Source organism: Balaenoptera borealis (genome assembly GCF_965194805.1).
Source record: "Balaenoptera borealis genome assembly, chromosome: 3".
Lineage (NCBI taxonomy): Eukaryota > Metazoa > Chordata > Mammalia > Artiodactyla > Balaenopteridae > Balaenoptera > Balaenoptera borealis.
Window position 1 is genome coordinate 91,647,116 of NC_138866.1, and position 25,103 is coordinate 91,672,218.

Here is a 25,103-nt window from a genome sequence, read left to right on the forward strand (position 1 = left end):
CCACAAACCTGGGTAGCACAAAAGAAAAAAGAAAAAACAGAGACAAAGAATAGGGACAGGACCTGCACCACTGGGAGGGAGCTGTGAAGGAGGAGAAACTTCCACACACTAGGAAGCCCCTTCACTGGCGGAGACGGGGGGTGGTGGGGGAGAAATTTCGCAGCCACGGAGGAGAGTGCAGCAACAGGGGTGCGGAGGGCAAAGCGGAGAGATTCCCACCCACAGGATCGGTGCCAACCAGCTCTCACCAGCCTGAGAGGCTTGTCTGCTCACCCGCCGGAGTGGGCGGGGGCTGGGAGCTGAGGCTCGGGCTTCGGAGGTCAGATCCCAGGGAGAGGACTGGGGTTGGCTGCATGAACACAGCGTGAAGGGGGCTGGTGCGCCACAGCTAGCCGGGAGGGAGTCCAGGAAAAAGTGTGAAACTGCCTAAGAGTCAAGAGACCATTATTTCAGGGTGTGTGAGGAGAGGGGATTAAGGGCACCGCTTAAAGGAGCTCCAGAGACGGGCACGAGCCACGGCTATCAGCACAGACCCCAGAGACGGGCATGAAACGCTAAGGCTGCTGCTGCCGCCACCAAGAAGCCTGTGTGCAAGCACTGGTCACTATCCACACCTCCCCTCCTGGGAGCCTGTGCAGCCCGCCACTGCCAGGGTCCCATGATCCAGGGACAACTTCCCCAGGAGAACACACGGCATGCCTCAGGCTGGTGCAATGACACGCCGGCCGCTGCCAGCACAGGCTCGCCCTGCATTCCGTACCCCTCCCTATGCCGGGCCTCAGTGAGGCAGAGCCCCCGAATCAGCTGCTACTTTAACCCTGTCCTGTCTGGGCAGGAACAGACATCCTCAGGTGACCTACACACAGAGGTGGGGCCAAATCCAAAGCTGAACCCCGGGAGCTGTATGAACAAAGAAGAGAAAGGGAAACTTCTCCCAACAGCCTCAGGAGCAGAGGATTAAATCTCCACAATCAACTTGATGTACCCTGCATCTCTGGAATATCTGAATAGACAACGAATCATCCCAAAATTTTGGTAGTAGACTTTGGGAACAACAATATATATATTTTTCATTTTTCTCTTTTTGTGTGTATGTATATGCTTCTTCGTGTGATTTGGTCTGTATAGCTTTGCTTTTACCATTTGTCCTAGAGTTTTGTCTGTCCTTTTTTTTTTTTTTTTCAGTATAGTTTCTAACGCTTGCTATCATTGGTGGATTTGTTTTTTCGTTTGGTTGGTCTCTTGTCTCTTTTCTTTTTTTTATTACTTTTTAATTTTTCTTATTTTTAACACTTACTTTTTATTTTAATAACTTTATTTTATTTTCTTTCTTTCTTTCTTTTTTTTTCTCCCTTTTCTTCTGAGCTGTGTGGTCGACAGGGTCTTGGTGCTCCAGCCAGGTGTCAGGCCTGTGCCTCTGAGGTGGGAGAGCCAAGTTCAGGACATTGGTCCACCACAGACCTCCTGGCTCCATGTAATATCACACGGCAAAAGCTCTCCCAGAGATCTCCATCTCAACGCTACGACCCAGCTCCAGTCAATGACCAGCAAGCTACAGTGCTGGACACCCTATGCCAAACAACTAACAAGACAAGAACACAACCCCACCCATTAGCAGAGAGGCTGCCTAAAATCATAATAAGGTCACAGACACCCCAAAACACACCACCGGACTTGGTCCCGCCCACCAGAAAGGCAAGATCCAGCCTCATCCACCAGAACACAGGCACCAGTCCCCTCCACCAGGAAGCCTACACAACCCACTGAACCAACCTTAGCCACTGGGGACAGATCTCATTCAGATATGACAGAGAAATTAAAACCTTTACAGACAAGCAAAAGCTAAGAGAATTCACCAAATTCTTTGCTTTGGTAAAGCACCACCAAACCAGCTTTACAAAAAATGCTAAAGGAACTTCTCTAGGCAGGAAACACAAGGAAAGGAAAACACCTACAATAACAAACCCAAAACAATTAAGAAAATGGTAATAGGAACATACATATCGATAACTACCTTAAACGTAAATGGATTAAATGCTCCAATCATTTACTTAAATGTAAATGGATTAAATGCTCCAACCAAATGCTCCAACCAAAAGACACAGACTGGCTGAATGGATACAAAAACCAAGACCCGTATACATGCTGTCTACAAGAGACCCACTTCAGACCTAGGAACACATACAGACTGAAAGTGAGGAGATGGAAAAAAGATATTCCATGCAAATGGAAATCGAAAGAAAGCTGGAGTAGCTTTCTTTTTCTCATATCAGACAAAATAGACATATCATATCAGACAAAATAGACTTCGAAATAAAGACTATTACAAGAGACAAAGAAGGACACTACATAATGATCAAGGGATCGATCCAAGAAGAAGATATAACAATTGTAGATATTTATGCACCCAACATAGGGGCACCTCAATACATAAGGCAAATGCTAACAGCCATAAAAGGGGAAATCTACAGTAACACAATCACAGTAGGGGACTTTAACAGCCCACTTTCACCAATTGACAGACCATCCAAAATGAAATAAGGAAACACAAGCTTTAAATGATACATTAAACAAGACAGACTTAATTGATATTTATACGACATTCCCTCCAAAAACAAGAGAATACACTTTCTTCTCAAGTGCTCATGGAACATTCTCCAGAATAGATCATATCTTGGGCCACAAATCAAGCCTTGATAAATTTAAGAAAACTGAAATCATATCAAGTATCTTTTCCAACCACAATGCTATGAGACTAGATATCAACTACAGGAAAAAATCTGTAAAAAAATACAAACACATGGAGGTTAAACAATACACTACTTAATAAACAAGAGATCACTGAAGAAATCAAAGAGGAAATCAAAAAACACCTAGAAACAAATGACAATGAAAACATGACGACCCAAAACCTACAGGATGCAGCAAAAGCAGTTCTAAGAGGGAAGTTTATAGCAATACAATCTTACCTCAAGAAACAAGAAACATCTCAAATAAACAACCTAACCTTAAACCGAAAGCAATTAGAGAAAGAAGAACAAAAAACTCCCAAAGTTAGCAGAAGGAAAGAAATCATAAAGATCAGATCAGAAATAAATGAAAAAGAAATGAAGGAAAGAATAGAAAATATCAATAAAACTAAGAGGTGGTTCTTTGGGAAGATAAACAAAATTGATAAACCATTAGCCAGATTCATCAAAAAAAAAAGAGAAAAGACTCAGATCAATAGAATTAGAAATGAAGAAGGAGAAGTAACAACTGACACTGCAGAAATACAACGGATTATGAGAGATTACTACAAGCAACTATATGCCAATAAAATGGACAATCTGGAAGAAATGGACAAATTCTTAGAAAAGCACAACCTTCTGAGACTGACCAGGAAGAAATAGAAAATATATACAGACCAATCACAAGCACTGAAATTGAAACTGTGATTAAAAATCTTCCAACAAACAAAAGCCCAGGACCAGATGGCTTCACAGGTGAATTCTATCAAACATTTAGAGAAGAGCTAACAGCTATGCTTCTAGAACTCTTCCAAAATATAGCAGAGGGAGGAACACTCCCAAACTCATTCTACGAGGCCACCATCAATCTGACACCAAAGCCAGACAAAGGTGTCACAAAGAAAGAAAATTACAGGCCAACATCACCGATGAATACAGATGCAAAAATCCTCAACAAAATACTAGCAAACAGAATCCAACAGCACATTAAAAGGATCATACACCACGATCATGTGGGGTTTATCCCAGGAATGCAAGGATTCTTCAATATATGCAAATCGATTAATGTGATACACCATATTAATTGAAGGAGAAAAACCATATGATCATCTCAATAGATGCAGAAAAAGCTTTCGACAAAATTCAACACCCATTTATGATAAAAACTCTCCAGAAAGTAGGCACAGAGGGAACTTACCTCAACATAATAAAGGCCATATATGACAAACCCACAGCCAACATCACTCTCAATGGTGAAAAACTGAAACCATTTCTTCTAAGATCAGGAACAAGACAAGGTTGCCCACTCTCACCATTATTATTCAACAGAGTTTTGGAAGTTTTAGCCACAGCAATCAGAGAAGAAAAAGAAATAAAAGGAATCCACATCGGAAAAGAAGAAGTAAAGCTGTCACTGTTCACAAATGACATGATACTATACATACAGAATCCTAAAGATGCTACCAGAAAACTACTACAGCTAATCAATGAACTTGGTAAAGTAGCAGTATACAAAAGTAATGTACAGAAATCTCTTGCATTCCTATACACTAATGATAAAAAATCTGAGAGAGAAATTAAGGAAACACTCCCATTTACCACTGCAACAAAAAGAATAAAACACCTAGGAATAAACCTACCTAAGGAGACAAAAGACCTGTATGCAGAAAACTATAAGATACTGATGAAAGAAATTAAAGATGATATAAACAGATGGAGAGATATACCATGTTCTTGGATTGGAAGAATCAACATTGTGAAAATGACTATACTACCGAAAGCAACCTACGGATTCAGTGCAATCCCTATCAAACTACCAATGGCATTTTTCACAGAACTAGAACAAAAAATTTCACAATTTGTATGGAAACACAAAAGACCCCGAATAGCCAAAGCAATCTTGAGAAAGGAAAACGGAGCTGCAGGAATCAGGCTCCCGGAAGTCAGACTATACTACAAAGCTACAGTAATCAGGACAGTATGGTACTGGCACAACAACAGAAATATAGATCAGTGGAACAGGATAGAAAGCCCAGTGATAAACCCATGCACATATGGTCACCTTATCTTTGATAAAGGAGGCAAGAATATACAATGGAGAAAAGACAGCCTCTTCAATAAGTGGTGCTGGGAAAACTGGACAGCTAGCTATATGTAAAAGTATGAAATTAGAACACTCCCTAACACCATACACAAAAATAAACTCAAAATGGATAAAAGACCTAAATTTAAGGCCAGACGCTATAAAACTCTTGGAGGAAAACATAGGCAGAACACTCTATGATATAAATCACAGCAAGATCCTTTTTGACCCACCATCTAGAGTAATGGAAATAAAAACAAAAATAAACAAATGGGACCTACTGAAACTTAAAAGCTTTTGCACAGCAAAGGAAACCACAAACAAGATGAAAACACAACCCTCAGAATGGGAGATAATATTTGCAAATGAAGCAACTGACCAAGGATTAATCTCCAAAATTTACAAGCAGCTCATGCAGGTCAATATCAAAAAAACAAACAACCCAATCCAAAAATGGGCAGAAGACCTAAATAGACATTTCTCCAAAGACATACAGATTGCCAACAAACATGAAAGGATGCTCAACATCACTAATCATTAGAGAAATGCAAATCAAAACTACAATGAGGTATCACCTCATACCAGTCAGTATGGCCATCATCAAAAAATCTACAAACAATAAATGCTGGAGAGGGTGTGGAGAAAAGGGAACCCTCTTGCACTGTTGGTGGGAATGTAAATTGATACAGCCACTATGGAGAACAGTATGGAGATTCCTTAAAAAAGTAAAAATAGAATTACCATATGATCCAGCAATCCCACTATTGAGCATATACCCAGAGAAAACCATAACTCAAAAAGAGTCATGTACCACAGTGTTCATTGAAGCTCTATTTACAACAGCCAGGACGTGGAAGCAACCTAAGTGTCCGCTGACAGATGAATGGATAAAGACAATGTGGCACATATATACAATAGAATATTACTCAGCCATAAAAAGAAACGAAATTGAGTTATTTGTAGTGATGTGGATGGACCTAGAGTCTGGCACACAGAGTAAAGTAAGTCAGAAAGAGAAAAACAAATACCGTATGCTAACACATATATATATAGAATGTAAAAAAAACCAAAAAAACAAAAAATGGTTATGAAGAACATAGGCGCAGGAGAGGAATAAAGACCCAGACATAGAGAATGGACTTGAGGACACAGGGATGGGGAAGGGTAAGCTGGGACGAAGTGAGAGAGTGGCATGGACATATATACACTACCAAATGTAAAACAGACAGCTAGTGGGAAGCAGCCACATAGCACAGGGAGATCAGCTCGGTGCTTTGTGACCACCTAGAGGGGTGGGAGGGAGACACAAGAGGGAAGAGATATGGGGATATATGTATACGTATAACTGATTCACTTTGTTATAAAGCAGAAAGTAACACATCATTGTAAAGCAATTATACTCCAATAAAGATGTTAAAAAAAAAAAAATAAAGTAGAATATATTTGCAGAGGTAAAGAAATGCCCGCTTAGTAGTTCCCACTCTGATCACAACACAGGGGACACTTGGTTGGCCCCAACTAAATCCTTCACTAGTGTTCATAAATGGGGATTTTCTTTACAATCTGATCTCAATTTTATTACTCTGCCTCAGGTGCTGAAACATTTCATTTTCTTTCCTCATGTTCAATATTATGTTTTATACCTAAACTTTGCTAAAGAAGACATACAGCTTCCACTTTAAAATTCACTGCATATTCTACAATTATACCACATAAATATCAAAACACTTCAAAAGTAAAATGTTCATACCTTTGGACTGGATTTTTTCACAATTTGGAGAAATTATAACACATTTGATCTTGTTTAACTTCATATGTTTCGTAACCTCTCTTAGACCCATGACCAGCCGTCTCCTCGCTTTTGCTCTTACAGGATCCTTTTGGTAGATGCGTTCCTGGAAGCTGACAAGCTCTTGAAGAAGAAGAGTCACACATTCATCAATCTCTTTACAAAGAACCTGATTACAGTACCTGTAAAGGAAACCAAAAGTAGGTAATTATAAAATTATTTTAGGAAAAAAATACATCCAGTAACAGGTTTTCATTAAAAAATCAAGTCTTTAAAAATCTCCTAAATCCTTCAATTAGAAAAGCAGAAGAGTTTTCCTGAATTACAACAGATCGGCTTTTATGTAAAGGATAGATTAACCTCGGGGAAGTACTAATCAAACACCCAGTTATTAAATTCCTAAGGATATACATCAAATGTTAGCCTGCTATTAGATAAACAGGTATAATGTTTTTGGTAAGGAGCTAATGTATAAAGTTATTTCATTCCAATGAATACTAAAGATGCTTCTAATAAGAAACAAATTAATTTCATAAAAGCTAACTGAATGCCCTAATACCAACCATTCATCCTCCACGCTTGGAAAAATCACAGTCTCCGGCACTGGCTTCCTCAACCATAAAAATAAAGAGTTATGGATGACAGCCTCAATGGTCCCTCTACCTCTGAAAATCTATGGTTACAGAGGATGAATTCAGTAATTAAATTGAAGCCAAAACCAAAGAGGTCTTGAGGTAAAAGTCACATGGCTTTGTATCAGGCTAAGCAACTGAATGAGGCTCTTTGTGAGATCATATGTGGCTATAACGCAAAACACAGAAAGCAAGTAGTGTGAGGCCACTATAGTACTTAATTTCAAGGATAAGAAAGTCATTCTAGTTTAAGTAAACTCCTTATATATTCCACTTTGCTAGCTTTCATCTATAATCTATCTCTACCATAAGCAGGTACTTAACAAGGATAATTGGTAAAATTTCTGATCTAGGAATGCCGGGCCAGCAAATTACCACTTCTAAATTACTGATACATTATATGGTGGGAAAATCTAGGCCTGCCTTTCTTTAGTGAAAAAAAATGTTCTGCTTTGGAAATCTTTTTAATGTTTATGTGAAAAGTGTTTAAATAAATGCAAGTATGACATTACTTCAGAACAGAAGATATAACTGGACAGACTGAGGAAAGTTTATCATACAGTATACAAAATTAAAGAATGCAATTGAAGAATAAAACATCAAAAATGCAATTTTCTTCACTCTGCTTTTCTTCCAAGCTGTTTATTTCACACATATATAAGATTTTATTCTCCAAGTATTTCCTTTGTCACACATCTGTGATATTTAATTAACTTCCCAAACCTAGGCGATAAGTATTTGCTCAAAAACAATAATGTAAAGGAACAGAACAAACCAATGTGGTTTGGATTCACACATATTTTACTTTCACCCTGGGATTCTTTCATAGGTAAACTTAATTTCAAAGGTAAAATTAATTCATCTACACAAATGTTTACATTCTAAAATCCTTCACAGCAATAACTGTCAGTTCAAGGTTATTCACAGATGGGCATTTTCAAACTTAGAAATATATGCTTAAAAACAAATAGGTTTATGTAACAGGTTCACTACATGTAGTAGGATCTTAGAAACTTGTTATTAATTGGTTAAAGAGGTTTTTTTTGAAGGGCCCATAATATAAACAAAAAAGCAAAAGCATTTGGAGAGGAAAAATGTCACAGTATGACATTTTATATAATACATAAGCTGTAAGAGGCCAAATTTCATGGGTATAAACACTAGCTGATATAAAAAGAATGTATTTACTGTCAAATCACTTTTACATGAACACTGACAGCTGACGGAAGGCAAATACTTTCCATATAATAAAACCCGTTGTTAAACAAAATCTGAAAGAGCTTAAAGATCTTTGGTATTCTGTCTGTTCAACCCACCAAGAAAAAAATGACAATATTATATTCAGAACTACAGTCAAGATACTTAAACTATTCAACCTCAATAATGAGACTAAAACTTACTCTCTAAATCTTTTGCTGTGGATTTTGGTTATTGTCGAAGATGCCATTGGACTGCCTATCCCAGAACTAGCCGGAGAGCCTTGTGACACAGGTGTCATACAGTACGGAGAGTTCTGACTTGCTGGAGAGAGGGATGCATCACTGGGCATGCTCAGTCCAGCATCTGTGGAGACGTGGGGTGAGGGAAAATAATTTAGAAATTTTGAATGCTGAAAAGCTCTATACTGATCAACATAATTTAGAATGGCAGTTATCTTTTGTTATCACTTCCAAATTCTCCAGAAGCTACCAAGTTGGGCATTGCTCGTATTACAAACATTTCTCACATACTACAAAAATCAAATTTTCCTATTATGTCTTAAAATATACTCTGAAAAACATCAAGCATAACCTACAAGTCTCCACAGAAGAGTTGCAAGAAGGCCAAGTTATCTAAAACATGTATTCCCAGGGGATCTAAATTGAAGAACAAAAGACGTATCCGCTTCTGCACTCTTTCCAGATCATATTACCCATCTCCTTCATCTCTATTTTTCCACCTATTTCTTAGAAATAAATTTTTTAACTGTCTAAAAATTCCCATTGCTGCTGGCAACGATGAATTCTACCTCACTCATTCTCTCCACACCACTCCCAATTCTCCTGGCACCACCCCAGCTTCTCTTTCATTTGGTCTTTGCTCCTGTGCTCAGGCAGCCACGTTTGTAGATGCCACCTCTTGACTCAACTGCCACCTTTAGTCACTGCTTCTTTTCTGAACAGCTCTAAAACTCAGGAAAGGAGTTAGCATTTGTCCAGTCCATTAATTTGCAAAGTTACACATATATCTTATCTCTCTACTGGATTGTAAGCTTTTTGTAACAGGGCCAGTCCACTATGTATCTTTATGACATTTCCTGACCTTCCCATCCGTACCCCACTTACTAAAGTACATATGATGGATGTTCAACACACACTTGTTGAAGGAATGCATAAACAGATACACCTAAATACAAAGGCAATGATACTTAATTGAGAGTAAAGGGGAACGCTAACCAAACATATTGGAACAAATCTTAGAAGAAGTAAACTTATTTTTCTAAACACAAGGGAACACCGCTACTAAATCTATGTGTAAATCAGATTTAAATGTTTTGCCAAAAGTTGAAGAATAAATACCAGTAGAAATAGGGACCTAGTCAGGTTTCTCTTAAAATCTTTCTTCCACAGTAGTATAAATTTTAGAAGGCATCTGCAGTTTTGCTGAGGTCCCAACTGGAATCATGTGCTGGCACCCACTGTATGGGACTGAATCTTACTGACCAACTGGCCTCTGCACTACAACAAGCTTTGCAATTATTCCACAAAAGCAAGGAAGAAAATCAACAAAAGCAATTCAATAAAATATACAGGTGACCCTCGTACAACATGGGGATTTAAACCTCATATAATTTATAGTCCGCCCTCTGTATCGCAGTTCCTCCACCATCTGTGGATTCAACCAACCATGCCTGAGTAGCACTGCAGTATTTACTATTGAAAAATATCTGTGTACAAGTGGACCTGTGCAGTTCAAACCTGCCTTGTTCAAGGGTCAACTGTAGTCCTGCAAAGAAAGTCAATTGTGTTCTAGATATAAAAGAAGGCAAGATGAAAGGAACTGTGACAGTTACAGAGGATGCATTGGTAAGATCATAATTATGAGGGTTTACAACAAATTCAGGAGTTAAGCTTCAAAAATGCCATAGACCTACTATGTAACACCTGCCTCCCCGCCCTTTAAATATCTCCCTACAGAAGCATCTTCAAAAGAAACCACTCTCAAAAATTAAAAAATTTAGATAAAATATGGAGCATATTTAGGAGAATAACTAGTGATGTGTTGTTACCTACTAATTAAAATACTTCGGACCATTTTATGAGAAGAAGGGGGAAAGAGGTGATCTTACCTTCTTGGGAAACAATCTCCTGCGGCAAATCATCAATAAAATCTAAGTGCATTTCTATTGGTTCCTCAGATCCCAAAAGATTGTGGTCCACAGTTAAACGGCCCTTCTTTTCCTCTCTTTCTTTCAAAATAACCTAAAAGTCATTACCAGTCTTTAATTACTAATTACTCTTTAAGTATGTACTGAATGATTAAAATGGTCACTATTACATAGGAATAGTAGTGTTCACTTAAAAAATGGACGTAAGGATTTTGGTTGGCTATGTAGAAACTGACTGGCAAAAAGGTAAATGTCATTTTAGGCACTGTAGTTGAAGGAAGTACTATATCCAAAATAAAGGACGGCAATATAATACTACAGCTATCAAACGACATCTGCTTCAGTCTTTAAATCCTAGTAGACAAACTAGGGTTTCCCCCAAAATGGATAAAATAAAACCTTTGGAAACCAGGTCACATAGTTACGTTAGATTTATTTGGTCATAGATCATCTCATTCGCTCCTCCTAATAACAATACTGAGTTAAACAGAGCAGATATTATACCCAACTTATAGATAAAGAAGATGAGGATAAGAAAGGTTTGCTAAAACTACAAAATAAGTACTGAAGTTAGTACTAGAATCCCAGGCTTCTGATACCTAGGGTCTAAAGTTTTTGGATACCTAAATGTTTAACGTTTTTTTTTAAACTGATAGAACTGATTCCCCAGGGCCTTGGTCAACACAGAAAGATAGTTATGATGCTGAGATCCCCAACCTTAAATTAACTAGTCATCATAAAGAGGCATGTCTAAGAACTTTTCACAATAATCTGTTGGCCAAAATGCCACAACTACTTTTGCAAAACGATTTAAACCCTTTTTTATACAGTAAAATAAATATCCCCAGGTTTTGGTTTACCTTTTTAAGTGCTGTGGGCCGTTTTAGTTTTGCAATTTCCTTTTCTTTTCCTTTTTTTGCTTTAGAGGAAGTAATGTCCAAAGAATTAAAGGATGTCAAACAGGGCTGACCTTTGGTTAAGGGTTTTCTGTTAGTAGAGTCTTTAGTGTGAAAAGAAGCTGCAGTGACCACTAAAAACAAACAAGAACATTAGTTTTACTACTATGGCCAACTCCACATATTTTCAACATTTCTAATAATAAACCTATAAGAACAACATCCTCTTCTTGTGGAAAACAGACGTCATATAGCAGGAGCAGTATATGGCCATGCAGTGTCCCTCAGATACAGCTCCAAAGAACCATTCTACCTCTGGAATTTCAAAACTCTGCACCTCTCCTTATTCCTAATGAATCTAAAACTGACCCTTACATAAGATAAGTAGTCTATCACTCCTCTCCTCATTTCAGCCTGTCATTAAAGAATGATATTCCCCTCTCAGCTGCACTCTCAGTACTATTCAGCAATTCTTTTATGCCTGATTGATCGTTACCCTCATTCTCCCGTGGATACCACCCATCCTTCAGCAGACCTAGCCTCTAATCTCAATTCTCTCACTCTAGCAGAAAAGCTTTCCTGCTACTTCCTTGAGACGATGCTTTCCAATATAAACTTCTAAGCCACCTGAGAGGAGGCAGCAGGCATCCTTACTCCCACCGAAGGCTTACCAACCACTTCTTCTCATAATCCCATCTCAGGATTAATTCCTCAAGGATTTTGCTCTATTACTTTCCCCTTGCATCTTTCAAGTTCCTCCTTGACTTGACCCCTGACTCTTTTCCCTAACTCCCCAAAAGAAGTTCAAAATCTCCTCTATATAGAAGGAAGAAAAAACAGGCAAACTAACAAAACCTCTCCCTTGACTGGCTTCTAAGAAACCATCATTCCCCTTTCCTTCCTCATTACTTCCCAAATCATTATAATCTGGCCTCTGCCCTACCCACTCTCTTGAAACTGCTATTGCCAAGATCACATAAAACCTTGCAACTGCCAAATCTAACTCTGATTTTTTGCTCTATTCTAGTTTTTTTCAGCATTTGTTACCAAAGACCACATCCTCTTCCTCAAAATTCTATCCTCACCTTTTGTGACATTACGTTCTATTTTTCTCACTCTTTCTCAAACCTGTTTTTCTGGTTCTTCTTCCTTCTGTCTTTTAACTCTGAGCATTCTACAAGGCTTTATCCCTGAACATCTTTTTTCCTAATTTTTCTTTCCCCTGACAATCTTATATATTTCCACAGCTACAACAATCATCTCTATTTGAAATTCACTGACTTCTAACCTGAACTGCACATACCTAACTCTACGTTAAATAGGATCCACCAGGATCTCCCTAACTAGCATTTCAAATACAACAGGGCCAGAGTCTGTTCTTCCCGAGAAAATTCTTCTTCCGTGATCCTTAACCTGTTTGGTATCATCATATACCTAACCCCCACCACAGTCCTCCAAGTCAGAGAGTTTGAGTCATCTTTGACCTGTTTCCACATTCCATCAATTAAAAAACCCTATTAATTCCTTAAAATCCTTTTACATCTCTGCCATAGTCCCGTCCCTCTTTTGGACTTCCCAAGAAAGCTGATTTCTTTGTAATTAACACTTCCCAATTTAAACATTGGTGATAGATTAGAGGTTAATCTCACTTCTATCTGTCAAGAATCTTACTCCCCCTTTAAAGCCCACGTCCAAATGCTATCATATATGAAGGCATTTGTAACATACATCCCTGTTGACGTAAATCACTCTTTCTTCTATAAGTTCATAAAACTTTGCTGGTATCTTTCCTAAGGCACTGCTTTTTATTAGTTATGTGGGCACGTCTTTCTCTCAGACTAGATTATAAACTCCTTGACCACAGGTATATCTTAATCATATCTGTAATTCCACAGTTCTTGACACCACACTTTGCACGTAGATACTTACATCTGTATACATTAATGTGCTAAACAAATCAAAGTTGTAATAATAAGCCACTTGAAGTTATCACAGGCTAACAATCTCTTTCCCAAAATAACTGGCTAACCTTTATTGAGTGAATGTAACCCAGACGCTCTTCTAAGCATTTTACATGTATCATCTCATTCAATCCTCAAAACAATCCAGAAGCAGGTACTGTATTATCTCCATTTTAATGTAAGGAAACTGAAGCAGAGGAAGATTAAATAACTCGCCAAGGAAAAACATGGAAGAACAGGATTCAAGACGCAGCGCAACTCCAAAGCCCCTGCGTGCAGCCACTAGACCACATTGCCTCTGGAACACTGCTAACTCTCAGTTCCACTCCCTAGGGTCCTTTACTCTTAGTGAGATGTTACTGCCACTTTCCTCATCTCAACAGCATGCAACTCTAAAGCTTAGTATGCACTCAATATTATTTTTACTAACAGTTAATCAAAGCTAACGTTCATACCGGATGGTAACTAGCTATAGGTTTAAACATTTTGCACACATGATTAAAGTTATAAACTGTTACTTATATTTTTGTTTAAAAACAGTAGACCCTTTACATAGGAGCAGAGGAAAGAGAGAATTCCATTCTTCCTCTCAACATCAGTGCTTTTTGTTGGTGCCTTTCCCTTTCCTTTATCTTATTCCTCATCCTCTAAAAACAAAGACTATGAAAAGAAATGAGGGAGCATGTCAAAGGTGCTGAGCTCTAACTCTTGACGAGGTTTGTTAAAATATAAATTACTGTTTCAGCAGAAAGCCAGCTCATTTTCTCTCTCCCTCCCTCCCCTCCTCGCCCTCCCTCCCCCCACTTCTCTCCCTCTCTGTCCCTCCCTGTCTCCCTTTCTCTCTCTCTCTCTCTCTCACACATACACACAAAATTTGATTAAAACGCCTATGTTTCCCATTTGGTTTTAAATTGGATAATTTAACAGTTATAGAGCCAAATTACTTGTGATTCTTATTGATACCTTTGAAGAAGAGAAAAATTTGGTTGGTTCGTAACATATACCAACCGACATTTGAACAGAGACCTGGAGGACCTGATGGAACAAACTATACTGATGCCTGAGGGAAAAGAGTTCCAGGTGAAGGAAAGAGCAAGCACAAGGACACTGAGCTTGGAGCATGTTGGATGTGTCTGTGGAACAGCAAGGGGGCTGTTCTAACGTGGCTAGAGCAGTGAGTGCCAGGGGAGAATGCTGATGAGGGCAAAAAGGTAACAGGATCAGCTAAGATATGACTTAGGACCCTGGCTTCGCTCCAAGTGAGATGACGAGCTACTAGAGGATTTTGAACTTATATTTGAAAAAGAGTGCTCCTTTTAAGATAGACTGGGGGTTAGGGGGAATAAAAGGTAGGTAATAGTTAGGAGGCTACTACACTGTAGTTTGATGAGGGCTACTAGGGTGGCAGGAGAGAAGCTGCTGAGTAATCAGACTCTGGATTTTTGTAGGTATATATAATTTAGATTAACAATTTCCAAAATATATTACCAAAGCCAAATAGCAAATTGCTAGGATTAATGATATCACCTGTATATGACAGAGGTCTGGTATTAGTAATTTGCCGCGCTTTCATGGCTTGTTGTTGTTTTTCCAGAGCTGCTAACATGTCCCCCAAATCTAGTTGTACAGGTGTTTTATTCTTTTTCCCAGCTGCCTTTGATAAAGCTTCCTGCAAAGTAAACATGAAAACATTTATTTTTCATTTTAGTATGAAAATGTGACAATATAAGATAATTATATTTGTCACTCTTCCATCCATCCCCCAAAACCTACCAAATAAACTATCATATTTGTTCATAAAAATGAATACATACCTGCAGTTTTTTTTGCTCCATACTTATTTCTGAATATTCTTGAGCTGTGGCAAGGGCTGCTGCTAAAGCTTTCTTCTTTTGACTTTTTGCACGTTTAGGAACTGAGGTTGTAATGGGAATTGGTGTCTGAACTATATTGATTGGTGAGTTCTCAGGTAAATCATCCAACTGTGATAACCAGAGAAAAACATTTGTTAGTGATTCCATAAAAGTCTAATCATAAGGAAAGACAATGTAGAATGTGAGATGTTCTACAGTATAACTGGACTAGACTCTTCAAAAGATTCAATTACATAAAGAACAGAGTGAGATGGTGGGATCATTCTAGACTGGGAGACTGGAAAATAATAGAGACAAAACAGCAAAATGCAATAGGTGATAATTGTCTGGATCCTGGACTGAAAACAAAATAACTCCAAGGTAAAGTTTTGCAACAACTGGGGAAATTTTAGCATGGACTATATGTTTTATGATGTCATTTAATTAATGGTATTTCCTTGTCTGTAATGGAACTATGGATTTCAAAGGACAGTGTCTCTGTTCTGGCTATGCTGAAAAGAAATACTAAAGATCAGTACTAAATACAGTGCTTCTTCTATACCATGCTGCCCTACAAGTCTTTATACTTAGCTGTAATATTTCTTTTCAACATTGCCATAGCTCCAAAGATGTTCAAGTATTTTGCTTATCTTTTTTAAAAGAGTCACTTACTACTTTTGAAGAAAGTTTCTGTTGAATATTCTCATCTTTAGCACTTCCACTCTCATTTAGTTCTCGAAATCCATCTTCATCCTGAAATAGTTCCACATTTTAAGTAAAAACAGAGCTCAAAGCAATAAACTCTTAAGAACAACATTTATAATGTTTAAGAGTAATGAAATGATAGGGAAGTAATTTTTTAACTCAATATTAAACTATTTAAAGTCAGTCTTAAAAAGGAAATCTCATTTCTCACATGCTAAAACATAGCTAATTTAATTATTCAAGGATGGGGATACATCCACACGTGTCCATCCTTTGGATTTCTGCATCTACTATTCCATTTTTATTAATAATTCTACCCTAAGGTGGGTAAGTAAATAAAAAGAAATTCAAAAAGGATTTTATCACATTTCACATAATTTTGAAAAGATTTTAAACAAATGGCTTAATATGAATTTCATTAATATATTCCCTGTCCCATTACTACATACACCAGTCAATAAAATTAAAAGTTAAAAAATAAAAATAAATTCCCTATTCAAAGTAATTTCTTAACCAATATCCTCCTTTACACCGAAATTTATATCTATTATTTTTAACTAAATATAAGTATGGAACCAATCATATGATTAAGTGCAAATAAAAAATCTGCCACATGTACTGTTCTTGATACACTACTTGAGCTGTACCCTCAAGTCCTTTCGGTCAATTACTAAGCTTATCTAACATATTATTCATCTGAAGCCTCTGGCCTCAAGCATATTTAAACTCCATCTATTAACTCATTTTATAGAAACTACATAACAAAAATGAGTTACCTGGGATGTTGTTCACCATCTTGACACAATCAAATTCTACTCATTCTTTAAAACCTATTCCAAATGTTATCCCTATCCTGCCTCAAACCCAGAGGTACTTATTTCTCCTTTCAACTTCAACCACACCCGAGAAGTATCAGGTGTGTACATGTCTACATTCCTCTATTACACAGCAACCTCCCTAAGGGTAGTGTGCTTATTCACCTTAATGTATCATGCAGAGCACCTAACTTTAAACATACAACAGCCCTCCAATGAGCACCAGTTAGATGAATAAATAATAGAAACATTGCAATTAGAATATAAACTGTCTGCCTATTAGAAAAAGTAAAATAGCCTTTTATCTTCCTTCTTCAAGACTCCCCTGGCTAGCAGCACAAATTAACTAGATTGAACTATTCAAATTTGAAAAACTTAACAAATAGATTCAACAAAGATAATGAAAGTTAGGGAGAAAGTTTCAAACTAGGGGAAGTCCACATAAAATTAAGTTCTACCTCCATATGTTACCTCAAAATGAATACTCATGACAAAAACTTATAAAAATAAACATTAATAAAGTTAATGTTAGACTAACTATATATAACCAAGACAAAAATGACAAGACAAATACATCTAAGTAACTTACAATCTACTTGCAGTCACATGTTAAGACATAAAAAGTACTTATCATAATGTAAGAAAAATTAATTTCTTAATGGCAACATTTGCTATAACAATACACAGTTTGAAAAAATACCTCAAAATATAAAGACTCGGAATTTGGGTCGCCTCTATGACACTGACTGGGGTTTAACTGCTTATTATCTTGTCTCTTTTGCAAATTCTGTCTTCTTTCTGAGGAAGTACTATGTCCTCGGCATCTGAATCCAACCTAAATAAACCCCAGAGGGGGGAGAATATATTACTTTTAAGTAAAATGTTTTATTGAAGTATAACATACAGAAATGTACCCCAAAGTATACAGCACAATGAATTTTCATAAAGTGCATAACTTATTACAAAAGGTTACAACTTTTGACAAATAAGGTCATAATGAAAATACAAAAATGTGATAATTAGTGTCTGTTACTTTTTTCGCTTGTGCATGAACGCTTATATCAACTTTATTTGTAATTCCAAAAACTGGAAACAACCCAGATGTCCTTCATTGGAAGAGTAAACTCACTGTGGTATATGCATCCTATAAAACAGCAGTCAGTCACGAAAAGGAACAAACTACTGATATACCCAATAATCTGTATGAATCTCCAAAAAACGATGCAAGTGAAAAAAGCCAATCCTAAAAAGACTGCATGAGTTCATTTATACAACATTCTTGAAATGACAAAACCATAAAAAGGGGGAACAGATTAGAGGATTCTAGGGGTTAAGGAGAGGCTGGTGGGGAAGGGAAGGGAGTTTGGCTATAAAAGGGCAACATGAGGGATCCTTGCAGTAATGGATCTGTTATGAATCGACTATATAGATGTCAGTATCAGGGTTGTGATACTGCACTACAGTTTTGCAAGATGTTATTACCATTGGGAGAAACTGAGTATTACCTTTCTATAAAACTATCGTAGGTCTTTTAATATCTGTAGTTTTGTTTTTTAGTTCCTAGGAAATATTAAAAATTTTAAATCTTGTTTATAAGAAAACAGATTTAAAAGAATAAAACTGTCAGTCACATAAATTATTATTATCCTATTGACCCATTTGCAAAATGTTCAACTGTCATAAAAGCAAGAAAAAAACACATTAAGCACTTTAAGAATCTTAAGACAATCAAGTTCCCGCTCTTAAGTACCTAATGCAACTTAGATGAAATGCCTCTGAACCAGGACACCTAGAGAAGATGTGAAAAGTATGATCTTCTTTACCAGTTACCCAAGAATTCTAACAATATACAGAACTTGAAGCAGACCTGGACTGAAGGTGCTGTTGTATAGGCTTTGGATTATTAAATCAAAAATATGCACACAAAGACCTAGAAGCACCTAGCAATTCCCATGCTAAGCAACTGGTCTAAAAAGACTTGCTGATAAGAAACAGATTTTTTTTTTTTTTTTTAAAGAAACAATTTTAATACTCTCTTGGGAAGTAGGCTGTATGGCAGAACTATACGCCAGAGGATAGTCATATAGTAAATGTAATCTTCCTTAGAATGTGCACAATGGGGCTACTTCCTATAACCTATAAGCATCTGTCAGGAAACTTGATAATTTGCCAGGTACCCAACAGTTCCTTGGTTTTAAATATTTACCTCATTTTAAAATAAACTCATGAACATGGATAGAGAGATAGACAGAGGAATACATATGTGAAGCAAATTTCTGTAAAATCTTCGATAGCATCAAGCTAGTAGCTATATGAATGGTCTCTATAAAATTACTTCAACGTTAAGGTCTGTTTAAAAATTTTCATAATAAAATATTTTTTAAATTGGCTCATGAAAAGCAGCTCAAACAAGGATGCTAAAACAAGTGCAATTTACAATGTCTAGGTACTAAAGAAACAACTGAATTCACATAAATTATTAACACTGAAATGAAAACTAATAATCAAGCCCCAATATTGGGATGAACAGAAGAGAATAATTCTTAAGTACAACTCTTCATTTCTTTGTACAGTCACTATCACAAACAAATAAATGTAAACCTGCCCTCCAAACAGCATTACAATTACATCAAAATGTAAGCCCTGTTGTAAACCAGACTTAGTATATATGCATTAATGTTGTTACAAACATAAAAACAATTTTTTAAAAAAATAAATGCAACTTGATTCTTGTACTTGGAGACATAAAGTTCCAGGATTAAGTTAAAACCCCCAAACTAACGGTCCCAACAAAGTTCATGAGGACCAAATATGCAAGTATTTCAATTACCTCCTGGAATGAATAACCCCCCCTTTTTAAAATAATTCTTCTAAGAAAAAAGAGTTTTGTTGCTAGAAAGTGGGCATACAGAACAAAGCAGAAACTATAGCTACAACTACATACTAAGATTCTTAAATGACTAGCACAAAATCAGTATCTAAAGATTCAGGTGTTTATATTCCACTTACATAACAAAAAAGAAAAATACTAGGAATTGACAAATGAGGGATATGTACAAATTTATTTTCAGAAAATTATACAATACTTCTGAAGAACACAAAAAGGTAACTCAAAAATAAGAAGGCAGGGGACTTCCCTGGTGGTCCAGTGGTTAAGACTCCTCGCTTCCAATGCAAGGGGCCTGGGTTCAATTCCTGGTCAGGGAACTAAGATCCTGCAGGCCACGTGGCACAGCCAAAAAATTAAAGAAAAAAGAAAAAATAGGAAGACTTTTTTTTTCTAGAAAGATGCCATATCATAAGGCAATCCATTCTCCCTAAGTTGATAGATTAGTTTAAAAACCAATGGAACAAAACAGAAAATCTAGAAACAAATTTCAATATATATGAAAATTTAACATGTGATAAAGGTGGTTATCTCAAATAGGTGAAGTAATGGACTTGTCAATAGATGGTGCTGGGAGATTTAGGTAGCCACTTGAAAAATACAAAATAGGACCCATATCTCGCAACATCCACCAAGACAAACTCTAAACGGAATAAAGATTTAAATGTAAAAAAACACAAAAGCATAAACACACTGGAGGAAAACAGGCAAATTCCTTTATAAAAATAAACTTCTTAATGCTATTTAAAACAAACTTGTATATGGCAATAATAATAAGCAAAGTCAGAAATAAAAATGAAAATCTTGCAAAATATTTGCAACTCATATTACAGACTACCACCTCCCAGAAATTAAAAAAATTTGCTAAGAGCTTGATCAAATTGATTTAAAAATGTACAAAAACAGGGAATTCTCTGGTGGCCCAGTGGTTAGGACTCTGCACTTCCACTGCAGGGGGCTTGTGTTCAACCCCTGGTCGGGGAACGAGGCTCCCGCAAGGCACACGGCCCAAGAAAAATAAAAATAAAAATTTCTAAATTAAAAAAAAATGTTTAATGTACAAAAACAGAGAAATAGATCAAGATACAAAAAATGGTCAAAGAATATGACAAGTTCACAGAAAAGTACAAACGGCCCTTAAACATATGGGAAGATACTCAACTACTTTAATACACTATTTCTCCCTCACTGGCACAAATCCAAAATCTTGAAAACACATGATTACCGAGGCTACTTGGAAATAAGCACTCTCCACATTATCGTTGAGAATGTAAAATGGTACAATCTGGTGTTATTTACCGAATAACAGAAATGACTTTATCTTTTCACTCAGCAATACCTTACCTAGGAATTTAGTCTACTGCTATACACACAGATGTCTAATTAGTACTGCAGCACGTCTATTAACAGCAATAGTTTACAAATAATTCAAGTGTCCAATGACAGGACTTCAGAAATTAACAAGGATATATGCATACAACATTAGGAGTTGTTAAAAAAAAAAAAAAAAACTCTGGGAAAATACACAGATATAGGGAAGATAAGAAGACAAGTGGAGACAGGGTAAAAATGAGATTGTTCATTGTATAACCTTTTTCATATATTTTATTTTTCAACCTATTCACAAAATAAAGCCATTTTTAAAAACTTAAGTTTTTACATTCTGTCCTTCATTTACAATTAAGGCTACATCACAGTGCAGAAAAAATATGCTGTTTCAAATGTTAAAACACTGGTAAAAACATTAAAAATCACTGCATTGTACAGTAGTTAAAACAGCATGGTACAGGTGCAAAAATCTGATAAATGGAACAAAAAAGCCCAGAAACAGGACCCAAGACATAAGAAATTAGCAAATGACTAAAAGGGCAGCACAAATCAGAAAAAATAATGGATTACAATGTTAAGACAACTGGTTAGCTACTGTGAAAATCGACCTCATTATGTTGTACCATGCATCAAAAAAAAACCTCAGATAAAAAAGTTTTGAAAACATTACCCTGTAAAAAAGAAGCAGAAAATACAAGTGAATATTTACTAGATTTCTAAAAGACTTTTTAAGCCTAAAAACAATCAGAAATTGCAAAGGGGAAAAATATTTTGACTTAAAAGAAAAAAAAGATTCTGCATATCAAAAATCAAGCTACACACTTAAGAAAAGTATAACAAAGCCTCAGAAGTAGAAAAGAAAACACACACATTGTTCAACATCTGGCTCCAGTTCTTTGGAATGAAGGGAGACAAAATAAACAAACGTTTATGCGTTTCTAAAATTGAAAGTTTTGTGTTTTTCACCATTCCGCATCAGTTTTGAGGCAGAGATAAAATGTTTTTCTGTATCAGTATTATTTCCTCTCTAGTGGGCTACTGATATCAAAAGTACCAGTAATGAGACTGCAAACTTGGCAGGTCTAGCAGTTACGATTTCAACATAAAATTTCAGTCCTTAACCAAACATTCCGTAGATTTTGTTTATCTAATCTATACTAACAATTCTTGTTTCAGCTCTTTTGTTTTTAATCAAATAAAGTTAGACTGCCTCACAAGCCTGCCACAAACAACAATGACTCATTTTTGCAATAACCATAGGGAAGAGGGCATTATTCTACTTGTTTTCCCTACAGCCTAATTAACATTAGGGTACGTCTGAAGTACTTCATTTCAGGGAAGCAAAGGCACACCGGCAAGTATTTGGTTTATTCAATCCATTAGTAACTTACTCTTACTTCAGTTCATCCAGATCTATCCATATGGTAACTTTAATTCCTTAACTAGATTTAAGGAATCCAGGAACTGTATCTAAAAATTATAAAGGAAAAACACTGACCAATCAACACCTCCCTGATTTCACAACCAACCAACGCAGGAAGACAATTATTGGAAGTTCGTGGCCGTATATAACTTGCTCTGCTGTACCGCAGCTAGATCTTGCTCCCCAAGACCAGCAAGCTGCCCCGTCTGGCCCCATTATGGCAGAGGCAGCCATCACTATGGTACCGCAACAAGCACCGAGCATGGCTTGTGGTGTTTATAGTCAACTAAAGACACGTGGACAAGGCTGCAGTCCTGAAGTTCAAAGAATCAATATTTAAGGTACTAAAATGCTTTAAATTTTTTTATATGGATAAGAAACAGTCACAGAAGATGAAGCAGGACTGGAGAGTATTCTTTTTTAAAATTATAAAATATACAAATATATTTCTTAAATATAGAAAAGTAGAAAATGGTACAATATACATCCCACCTACATTCAACATCTTGCCATTTTGTTTCATTATTTAAATAATAATTTTATTGGCTAAGCCATTTAAAAGTTACAGATATCATGTTATTTAAACAACACAATATGTATCGCCAAAAATTAAGAACACTGCCCTTCAAAACCACTATACCATATCTCACACTACTCAAATTTCTCCAACCTAATCCAAATTACCTGTGAATTATTTCTTTGTTCAGCCTGCCTTCCACCTCTAGAAAATGTCTGATTTTTTTCCATCCAAGGTTTTTTCTGAGTTGCCTGGCAAGTTACATTGGACCAATTTACACCACCTGTAATAAATGAGATTTTAAAATATAAAGATGTCAAAACCTAAAGGGCCCCCTAACTTCACGTACTGAAACTCAGTCACTATAAATGTAATACTGAAAAATTTTCCATAAACTTTAAGTGGTATTCCAGTTCTTAGTAATACAAGTTGTCATCTTACGGAATACCTCTAGCTGGAATTTTCTCAATTCCATCAACAAAAGTATACTTTCAAATTAACTTGAATTTCCTTGGAAGATTTCCAATTTTTTTGCAGCATCAGCAAGCTTCATGCTTAAAAACAAAGCTGTGACTGGACAAAGAAGAAAGTATAGCAAAAACACTATGCAGAAAGTAAGTACCTGCACATATAGATGATTCCACATGCTAAAAATAGAAACAAAAAAGACAATTATTTTCCGCTTAAGAGTAAACACCATATACCTTGCAAAACATTTCATAATTCCATCTAGTGTGAAGCATGCTTATTATAATCTTAGAAAAAATACTTCTCCATAAATGAGTATTCTTATATTAATAATAAAACATACAAAATACATTTTTAACCATCCTATTATTATAGGAATTGTTCATGAAAATAGATACTTCAGCTTTAGCAGAGGACACAAAGATAATACTGACACAGATGACTGATGAGGAAATCAAAGTAATGCCACATACACTGATGGTGCTAGAATCAGGATTTCTCAGAACCCCAGCTGCAGGTTGGTTGTTGCTGTGTTTGGGACTGCAGTAGCCACTATCACTGTCAATGTCAGCTTCACTAGCCCCCTGCTCACTAGAGGATTCAGCAGTAGGGTGGGATGCTCTTCTCCTCCTGCCTTTGGCCTTCCAGACCATCGTGGCAGAGCTCTCTGAGAGAGATTTGTTAGCGATGTCTGATGGGAAATCTGTAAGGCAAGGAAAGTGTGACAACTCTTTTTGAGGACAAGTTGATCAATTCTTGTTATCATTAAAATTGTAAGAAAACAAAGATACCTAACTTTGTAAATAGAGAAAACAGGTGAAAACTTTTGAAAAGATCATCAAAAGGTAAGCTGTTCCTGAGAAGTTGGTTTATAAAAGGTATTTAGTATGAAAAGAGAATATTTGTATAACTAAAATATCTGTATAATTAATACCACAGAATAATTAAAACAAACCACCATTACCCATTTCAGAAAGAGAACATCACCAACCCTTTGAAGTCCACTGCGTGCCTCCTCCACCACTGCATTCTCTTTCTCCCGCAGAGGCCACCACTATTCTGAACTGTGTTTACCTTTCCTTCACTTTTTAAACTAGATTTACCAAGGATTTTTGTATTCCAAAAACATATATCATGTACTTTTGCAGTTTTAGCTTTATTAAAATGAAATCATACTGTCCATATTCTTCTGTGACTTGCTTCCCCCTGCTGCTACCCCCTCCCCTAAACAGTGATTGGTTTTGAGATTCTGATGCATGTGGCTGTAATTCATTAAGGTCACTGGAATCTAGAATGTCTGTGTATGAATATACCAAAATGCATTTATCCTTTGTACCACTGATGGGACACCTGGGTTGTTTGGGGGTTTTGCTGTTAACAACAATACTGCTGTAAACATTCTCATATAGACATATAAATGTGTATGTGTGCACGTGAAGTTTCTCTAAGATAATTACTGCTAGGCCTTAGGAGATACACATAATATTCAACTTTGCTTGGTAATGCCAAATCATTTTCAAAGGTGGTTAGAACAGTTTACACTCTAACAGCAGGATATAAATATCCCCACTGATGCACATATTCACCAAATACTTGACACTGTCCTCTAGGCTATAATTTTTGCCAATAGTTGGGTATAAAAAGATGGC

At 36.6% G+C, this 25,103-nt stretch overlaps 1 protein-coding gene across 2 annotated transcripts in view; it reads right to left on the reverse strand.

Moving 5' to 3' along the window:
• SECISBP2L (SECIS binding protein 2 like) overlaps nucleotides 1-25,103 on the reverse strand; it is a 60,485-nt gene that overhangs the window by 19,886 nt on the left and 15,496 nt on the right. The window contains exons 5-15 of one of the 2 annotated variants that reach the window (XM_082387916.1): nucleotides 23,928-24,157; nucleotides 23,609-23,633; nucleotides 23,154-23,269; nucleotides 17,531-17,665; nucleotides 15,983-16,063; nucleotides 15,272-15,439; nucleotides 14,985-15,126; nucleotides 11,461-11,630; nucleotides 10,562-10,694; nucleotides 8,634-8,796; nucleotides 6,563-6,783 (exon numbers count right to left, since the gene is read on the reverse strand). In XM_082387916.1, coding sequence (XP_082244042.1) covers nucleotides 6,563-6,783; nucleotides 8,634-8,796; nucleotides 10,562-10,694; nucleotides 11,461-11,630; nucleotides 14,985-15,126; nucleotides 15,272-15,439; nucleotides 15,983-16,063; nucleotides 17,531-17,665; nucleotides 23,154-23,269; nucleotides 23,609-23,633; nucleotides 23,928-24,157 — 1,584 coding nt within the window. The remainder of the gene's footprint in view (nucleotides 1-6,562; nucleotides 6,784-8,633; nucleotides 8,797-10,561; nucleotides 10,695-11,460; nucleotides 11,631-14,984; nucleotides 15,127-15,271; nucleotides 15,440-15,982; nucleotides 16,064-17,530; nucleotides 17,666-23,153; nucleotides 23,270-23,608; nucleotides 23,634-23,927; nucleotides 24,158-25,103) is intronic. The other variant, XM_082387917.1, reaches the window with a different exon arrangement.